This window comes from Panthera tigris, chromosome A1 (genome assembly GCF_018350195.1).
Source record: "Panthera tigris isolate Pti1 chromosome A1, P.tigris_Pti1_mat1.1, whole genome shotgun sequence".
Taxonomy (NCBI): Eukaryota; Metazoa; Chordata; class Mammalia; order Carnivora; family Felidae; genus Panthera; species Panthera tigris.
Window position 1 is genome coordinate 19,432,294 of NC_056660.1, and position 9,029 is coordinate 19,441,322.

The 9,029-nt window shown below is 47.4% G+C and overlaps 1 protein-coding gene across 1 annotated transcript; it reads left to right on the forward strand.

The window, feature by feature from the left end:
- Positions 1–3,634: 3,634 nt before the first annotated feature.
- Positions 3,635–8,327, forward strand: TMEM272 (transmembrane protein 272). Its single transcript, XM_042998319.1, is given in 4 exon segments — positions 3,635–3,715; positions 7,960–8,028; positions 8,030–8,227; positions 8,229–8,327. Coding segments are annotated over 4 exon segments (447 nt in total).
- The last annotated feature ends 702 nt before the right edge of the window (positions 8,328–9,029 follow it).

The following is a 9,029-nucleotide window of genomic DNA, read 5'->3' on the forward strand; positions in this document are numbered from 1 at the left end:
TTTTGGAACTAGATAGAGGTGGCAGTTATACAACTTTGTGAATACATTCAGTGCCACTGAATACTTCACTTGAAAATGGTTAATTTTAGGGGCGCCTGGGTGGCTCAGTCAGTTAAGCATCCGACTCGGTTTTGGCTCAAGTCATGATCTCTCGGTTCGTGAGATCGAGCCCCAAGTAGGGCTCTGTGCTGACAGTGCAGAGCCTGCTTGGAATTCTCTCTTCTCTCTGTCCCTCCCTCACTCTCATGCACATTCTCTTTTTCTCAAAATAAAATATCATTTATACATAAATAAATAAATGAAATGGTTCATTTTATGTGCAGTTCACTCAGCAAAAAAAAAGCAACAATACTAAAAAACAAAAAAAACTAATACAAAATAGTACTCTTAAAATTTTTTTTAATGTTTATTCATTTTTGAGAGAGAGAGAGAGAGAGAGAGAGAGAGAGCAAGCAGGGGAGGGGCAGAGAGAGAGGGAGTCACAGAATTGGAAGCAGGCTCCAGGCTCCGAGCTGTCAGCACAGAGACCGATGCGGGGCTCAAACTCATAAACCTCAACATCATGACCTAAGCCAAAGTCGGTCGCTTAACTGACTGAGCCACTCAGGTGCCCCAAAATAGTACTCTTAAATTTGTGACAAGTGAAAGTTGACAGCTTGTTGGGAAATAAAAGAAATAAAACTCTAAAGTTTGTACAGAACTAAAATAGCCGAGAAGTTAGGTGCCTGGGTGGCTCAGTCTTCGGCTCCAGTCATGATCTCATGATTTGTGAGCTCGAGCCCTGCATCAGGAGAGCTTAAACCCCACTTTGGGTGAGCTCTGCTTCTGTCTCTGTCCTCTTTCTCTCTCTCTGCCCTCCGTGGGGTTCTCTACCTCTTCTCTGTCTCTCTCCACCCCTCAGGGGATTGTCTCTCTCTCCCTCTCTCTCTGCCTGTCACTCACTTGTGCCCTTTCTCTCAAAAATAAAAAATAAAATAGCTGAGAAGTCTGGGGCCATTTGGTGGAAGGGTAGATGATTCAACCAATTCAATAGGCCCTAAAGCTGTCATTATTACAGTGTAGTTCAAAATAAACATTTATTATATGGCTCTGCTCTATCAAGAAGACTTTCTAAGATGTTAGGTATCCCCTGCTTAGGAATCCAGGAGTATCCTTAAAAAAAAAAAAGCAAGTCCTGTGAAAAATCTATCAACTAAAAGATTTTTATTGAGTTAAAAAAAAAAAAAGCTTTTGGAGCCTGTGGTTTAGTTATCTGGGAAATGAGCTTAACTGGAATAGTTCATTCACTAACAAGGCTGTTTAAATGAAGCAAGAACCTATAAGGCCAGTTCCCATAGACATTATGCTAAAATCACTACACTCGCTGCCGGAAGAAAGTATTGGGGAATCACTGCTCCGTGGTTATGAGTTTCTGTTTGGGGTGTTGAAAAAGTTTTGGAACTAGGGAGTGGTGATGGATGCACAAGATTGCGAACGTAATTAGTGCCACTGAATTGTAATGCTTAAGAATGGTTACAATGGTAGGGGCGCCTGGGTGGCTCAGTCAGTTAAGCACTGACTTCAGCTCAGGTCATGATCTCATGGTCCGTGAGTTTGAGCCCCGTGTCTGGCTCTGTGCTGACAGCTTGGGAGTCTGGAGCCTGCTTTGGATTCTGTGTCTCCCCCTCTTTCTGTCCCTCCCCAGCTCGCCCTCTGTCTCTCTTTCGCAAAAATAAATAAACATTAAAAGAATTTTTTTAATGGTTACAATGGCAAAATACTTTATATTATCATAATAAAACATGTAAAAAATAATCATTAAAACCCCATGATATGGGCCCCTCCAAAAAGCCTAAAGAGAATCATTGTGATACTGCTCGTCAGACAGAAAGAACATCTAGAGGTAAAGTAGGTAGGTACTAAGCAATACGTGAAGAACACAAGGGGAAAGACGCTTTTATTAAATTTATTAGGATCCTTTTAAGCCATCTGTGCACTGTGTGACCCTCCTGTGAGCAGCAGCTGTTTTTATTCATTAGGAATGAACAGATATAGAAGTCATTACTCAATGTTCATCTCGCAGCTGGGTTTGAATTGAAAGGCAGTTCATATCCAACAACTTTGGCCCCAAGCATTTAAAGGTCCTTGTGTGAAAAGGTTGTATCGAGACTTGGAAAGTATGTCATCTAGTAGTGGATTCAGCTGAACATCAGAGCTATCTAGGAAGGCAAGCCTCCATAGGTTGACAATTGCAGCAATGTGTGTATTTGATTTTGCTCTGGGGTCCTGAATTTGTGGGTCTCTGTATACCCAGGAATTTTTATTAATTTCAGTGGAATATGGTACCATCATGGGGAAATGGCTTATTTCCTCTAAGGACCCATGCCTCTAATGCATTCATGGGAAATAAAAATCAAATCGAAGCTAAAACTTTAAATGTCATTTTAACAGAAGACTTTGATTTTACAGTGAGCATCCCGTTTCTTGGGCTCTATTGACAAACGTACTGGTCAGGGTAACTTTACTAAGTTGTGGTAACAAATTAACCCCGGAATCTCAGCACTATGAAGCGGCTCAACACTATGAAGGTTTATTTCTTGCTCATGAACGTTCCGTTGTAAGTCAGGAGCCTCTCTAGGGTTCCAGAAGACTCCCCCAGGGTAATGTGATGACTTAACACTCCAAATGACTTCATTCTTGCTCACTGACTATCTCAACTCATGGATTCCAGGTGGTCAAAGCAGGGGAACAGAACAAAGGGCCACGTGCCAGTTTTTAAATGCTTTGGCCCCAAACTGTCCCACAGCCCATTGGTTAGAAGTAGTCACACAGCATTGGCTACCCACCAGGGGGCTGGGAAGTGTGAGGGACATTCACTGAGCAATGTCTGTGCACAGCCAAGATGTGTGCTAGGACACATCCAAAGCCTGGTCATTTGAGCCAGATTGCTCACTGAGGGCAATAGGCATTTCTTATATATATATACACACACACACACACACACACATATATATATATATACATATATATGTATGTATACATATATTAGGTTTTTTTTCAAAAAATTTAAAAATGTTTATTTATTTTTTAGAGAGAGAGAGAGACAGAGCGTGAGCAGGGGAGGGGCAGAGAGAGAGGGAGACACAGAATCTGAAGCAGGCTCCAGGCTCTGAGCTGTCAGCACAGAGCCCGACCTGGGGCTCAAACCCACAAACGGTGAGATCGTGACCTGAGCCGAAGTCGGACGCTTAACTGATTGAGCCACTCAGGCACCCCCTTTCGTGTATTTTAAATAATATACCATACCACCACTCGTTCAATAATAGGCCTAGAAGACAGAGGCTGGAGAAAAGTAGAGAAGGCATTGCTATGGGAATTAAAATTGCCACTAAGAAAGGGTACAGTCGGTTAATACCCAAAGTGATATTTGGTCTCTGCTTTACCTGACGTCTGGGGGACAGCCACTTAGTCCCCTGAGCATCCTGAAGATCAGGTGGCCAGTGAGACTGGGCGTGCTCCACAAGCAGGGGATTGGGTTACAGTTTCCATGAGGAGCATTTGGGCCTCTGCAGAAGTCTACTGCATCTTCCCAGCTGGCTTTATGCTTTTGAATGCACTTCTCTTCATCCTTTTTCATTCTCTCCCCTCTGTAGGGATGAAGTTTTTGGAGGACTGCCCCATACAGACCCTCATCCCTCTCTATTTGCTAGCGGGTGGGATCATTGGAGCCTTAAAGGTGAAGTCTATGGGGCGCCTGGGTGGCGCAGTCGGTTAAGCGTCCGACTTCAGCCAGGTCACGATCTCGTGGTCCGTGAGTTCGAGCCCCGCGTCGGGCTCTGGGCTGATGGCTCGGAGCCTGGAGCCTGTTTCCGATTCTGTGTCTCCCTCTCTCTCTGCCCCTCCCCCGTTCATGCTCTGTCTCTCTCTGTCCCAAAAATAAATAAAAAACGTTGAAAAAAAATTAAAAAAAAAAAAAGGTGAAGTCTATGTATCCACTGGTTACTTTTTGCAGAAATTTAACTTACAGGCACGTGACACACATCCTTCGGAGGAGCCAGAACAACTCCCCTCCCTAAGCACAGGGTTATGGAAGCAGTGGGGCAAGGTGGATCCTGAAGTCTGCTTACAGAGACGTGGGTTTTTCCTGATGAGGAGCATTCGCCCAGAGCTGGGCATTGTTGCAGTAGCCTCCCTCCTGCCGCCCTGAGAGCAATGCGCTAATTTGTGGCTTTGGTCTGACAACAGTTGAAGCAGAGGAGTGGCTGACTGCCAATTAATTCTACCTTTGAATTGAGCCGGCGTTATCTTGGCCTCTCTCTGCTTCTTTTTAGAAAGGTTCCTGTGGAGGGCAGTGGAGTTTGCATCCGGTTGAAATGTATTTATTTGGTTTTAGCAGCTCTTATGTCTGTGTCTCTCCTAGCGCTCAACCGACCGGCACAGAGACCACTAGCTGCAGTCATCAATCAGAAGTTAAACTCTGATGTTTCAGGGGAGGAGGGGCTTCTCTGTGACTCTCAAGTTCATGTCAGTGTAGGGAGCCGATCTGCTCCTGGGTTGTACTGACATCTGTTTTAACAGGGAAAGCGACAGAAGAAAAAAACATCAAGGGTCCTGGAGAGTCTACAGGTGTCAAAATCCCTGGCCCACAGAAATGTCCCACCTGTCCAAAGCACCTCAGATATAAGGTATCTTAGGTCCACATCCATTCATCAGTGACCCTTCCCAACCGTCCAAGCCGCCCTCAAAGCTTCCTGTATCAAAAGCTAGAAAACACAAGCATCCGTTTTTCCAAAATGGTTGCATAGAGATGAAGCACAGAAGAAAACCATCAGGAGTGCCATATATAAAATTTCATTTGGACCCACTGTCTGGTTTCTTTGCCAGCGTCTTTGTGGTGCTTGGGGCCTTCTGAAGATGCTGGCCAGTGGCACCGGTCAGGATATTGGTTAGGACATCAAAGGAGTGTCTTGCTGTTCTATGTAATCAGCGGTCACCAGCTCAAGTCATGGGAAGCAGGTCTGAACCTTTTGTGTCTGAGGTTACGTCACCATTAAATGCCCTCAACTCCTAACAGCAGTGCAGGGGCAGTGTTCTGGAATGTGCAATAACACGCGTTCCCCCCCCCCCCACCGTGACAACATCCCCACGGGATCAGCTGGGACTCTGTTTGGCTCCAAGTAAACCCAGAGGCTCTCTGCTCAGTGGGGCTTCTTATCCCCTGTGGCCCCGTGGTATGAGGGGAAAAGCCCTAATGGACCGAGCGCCATAGAGATGTTCAAAACAAGGGCAACGTTTTCAGCAGTAATTACCTCTGCTCAGCCCTCCCTCACTTGGCTACCTCATCATCAGGCCGTGAAGTGAAACTTTCCTGTGGAGATGTTACCGTCCATGGGGTCTGTTCCTCTTAACAACGGCAAACTTTTCCTTTATGAAATCCGGCCCAGAACCCAAAGGTAATTTATTTTAATGAACAAACTAGGGCCCTGATAAACAGCACTGATTTTTTTTTTCCTGGCAATCTAGAACTGTTTGCAGCCAAATTAAATTTTTGTGCTCATCATAGCGAGGTAATACACAGTGAGTCCGTAACTGTTAGAGAGCAACAGCAAACAGATTTATAGAATCCCTAGATGGAGAAGTTTGCCGGTGATACCAATGCTCTGTCTTTAACCCTCTCGGAACACTGCACCACAGTGCCCAGCATCCTTTCTAAAATGCAGCAATAGCACCACGGTATTGCATCTTGTTGACGAGAAAGCAGAGCATCAGTGAGTGGACATTTCCCAGGGTCACCAAAAAGAACTGAGTCATGACCCACTGGAAGATCATGAAGTGAATTGAGTAGGTTGTGACCATTAAACAAAATGGAATAGAGGGACTCCTGGGTGGCTCAGTCGGTTCAGCATCTGACTCTTGATTTCGGCTTAGGTCACGGTCTCATGGTTCGTGGGACCGAGCCCCACGTCGGACTCTGCGCTGACAGCGCAAAGCCTGCTTGGGATTCTCTCTCTCCCTCTCTGTGCCCCTCCCCAACCTGTGCTCGCACGCTCTCCCTCTGTAAATAAACATTAAAAAAAATAGAATAGAAAATACTAGAGTGCCCAGTAAGCACGGTGTGATAAACACATACACGTGTGTTTGGGCATATGGGCCATATAATTTAATCCAAATCAGGACACTTTTGAGAGTACACAGGGGCTTTAATAATCATGCCAGGAAAACCCCTTAAACCAGGACTCTGAGCCAACAAGGATACACGGTCCCCCAATTACTAGGTTGTGATGTAAAAGGTATTTGTTACTGAGGACCGTGTTAAAAAGAAAGTTTCAGAAACACTGATTTAGTGGCCATTAACCTACCTAATGCCCCACCTCATCCCCAATAGCCCACTGCTCAGTGATCATTTCTACCACCCAGTGAGTGCTTACTATGTGCCAGGTGAGGTGCTAAGGGCTTTGCCCCATTTTGAACCTAGTCCTCACGATACCCCTTCGAGGCAGGTACTTGTATCAGAAAGGAGTTTTGAATACGAAGAAAAAAAAAATCGGGAGGAAAGGCCCCCACGGCATCCAGAACCTACCAGGCCTGTGACGTGGCCTAGAGGCAGCAGGAAAGTCTGCTGGGGTCCGCCCTTTACGAGGCAGGGGGCCTGTTGTGCAGCCCTCTAATCAGGACCAGGTACTCGTGTTATAAAGTCGTGTGGTGGAAGGGTGCGGAGACAGTCGAAGGAAAGTCTGTACGCCTGGCTTCCAGGCATAACTGCATAGCACAGTGGCTTGCCAGACAGTCAACCGGGGGTGAGAAGACAGGAGGACCACAGGGCAGGGCAAAGGCACCCCTGAGGCACGAGCCACGTGTTGTGACTGCGCAAAGTCGTGAGCAAGAGGGCAGGTGAACCAAACACAGCTGGACCCTGTCTCTTCTCTCTCGTGGGGAAAGAGTCACTAGAGGTACAACCAGCATGGTAGCTGTTGACTGGTTACAGCAGATGAGGAGCAGGGAGGCGCCCGGGTTTCTAGCTTGGACAGTGTCACCCAAATGAGAGGCATATGGAAGGTAACGAGTTATGTCTTCAACATACTGAGCCGAGGGCCTGAGGGCACTCGGGGGAGCCTCACACGTGTCCGAGGTCTGGAGGAAAGTTCCGGAAGGGAGCCGCAGACTAGGGCGCCATCAGCCTATAGGTGGGTGAGGTCAGGGCCTGGGCCACATTTGTGAGGGTCACCAAAGAGGGAAGCTACCGAAAGAGGCCGAGAGACAGAATGGCTTGGTGGAAAGGAAGCCAGCTTTGGCTGAAGACAGACCCGGTGCCTGGATCTTCCACTTTTTGTACACATGACCTTGGCCGAAATTCTTAAACGTCCTGGTCCTCAGCTCCTTTGTTTCTAAAGTGAGGAAAGTAATGTACGCTTCCATAGGGTTGTTTTAAATAAAACAACCCGCCTAAACATAAAAGCACTTAGTACCTGTCTTAGCTCAGGCTGCCGTTGACAAGATGCCACAGACCAAGTTGCTTCCATAACAGACATTCAGTAGGGGGAGGGAGGAGGACACTTTCAGATGATGACCATATGCAGGTTTGCAGTCATGGGAGGATGGGGAGCAGGTCACTGGAGCCAGGAAGGCCAGGGATGACCTGAAGGATGATGAAACAAACCAGAGCGGCAGCGACACTCTGGGTGTGGACGTATATTCCAGTCAACTAATCCCTGTCCAAAGCAGCTCACACATCAAAATAGAAAATGCCACGAAGGATGCTGACTAAGGATTGATGCCTTCATTCTTGCCAGTTCTAATTCTTCAAAATTAAATTTCACTCCTTGGCGGCATTTCCAACTCTAGTGTGGGCACTTTGTGTATTAAATCTCCCTCTCTCGCTGTTTCTCTCCTAGCTTCTATTCCCTCTCCTCCACCTGCTTTGCTTCCTTGCCCTCTGACCCCCCCATCCCCCCCCCCCACCGCCTGCCAACCACAACCCAGGTGTCTCTCCTGCTGCATGACTCTACCAGGATGAGGCGGCCTGTGGCCAAGGCTGTGGTGATTGATGACCAACCAGGACGATGATGCATATCCCTGGAGGCAGACCGTGTGCAAGTATTATATCCACCTCAGCCTCAGCCTCTTCCTTTTCCTCTGGTTCCTTTTGGGGAATTACAGGGCCCTTTCCGTTTACCTGCCTGATTTCATTCCCCCTTTCCAGCAGCCTCAAGATTACTGTGACAAAACCCTGTACCCCCGTGCCGTAGGCAGTCCTCGTGCTCAGCCACACCATGCTGGTCCTGCTCATCCTGTGCAGTGGGCGTGTCTATGTGTGGTCCAGGTGGAGATTCGTTGTCGATGGAGACTGAGAATCACCCCCTCCGGCACACACAGGCACACATTCGCGCATGCTCAACTCCCACACACTCACATGCACACACGCGCACATATATGCAAACACGCACCCACGAACACTCTGCACACTCATGTACAATGGCAAGAGGAGGGCACACTGTAAAGCAGTAAGACGTCCCTCCAGGCAGTGAAGAAACCACCAAAATGCACTGCGTGTTTATTCTAGGCAGACTAAAGGAGCGCTTGCCTCCCTGGGCCTGGGGGAAGCACTGTGGTTCTTTCCAGAGTGGGGCTTTTGTACTCATGAGTTTGCAGAGGCATCTTTTTATGTGAGGGGATGAGGCGAGGGAGGCAAAGACTGGGAGGCTCTTTCCAGCTACAGGCAATTCCAATGACCATCACAAGAGCAAGTTTTGCGGCTGTTACTGTTGCTACTACTGTGTTGTCATCCAGCCGCAGGCAACCTGAAGTTGTAGAAAGGGATATCTTTCCAACAAGACATATCTTAGCTTCACTTGGGTGGCTTTGTTATGAACAGGAGAAAGGTGCTCTGTTCAATGACTCCGGGTGTCTTTTGGGAAAGAGCTCTCTTTCCCAGCCCCAAATCAGACGGGTTTGATTGGACCGGTAAGGGCATCCCAAGGGCAGCTATAAAGGCTGCCAAAGTCAAGGAAGTCAGTGCCCCTGGGGCTCCGGTCTGGCCCATGAGCCTGGCG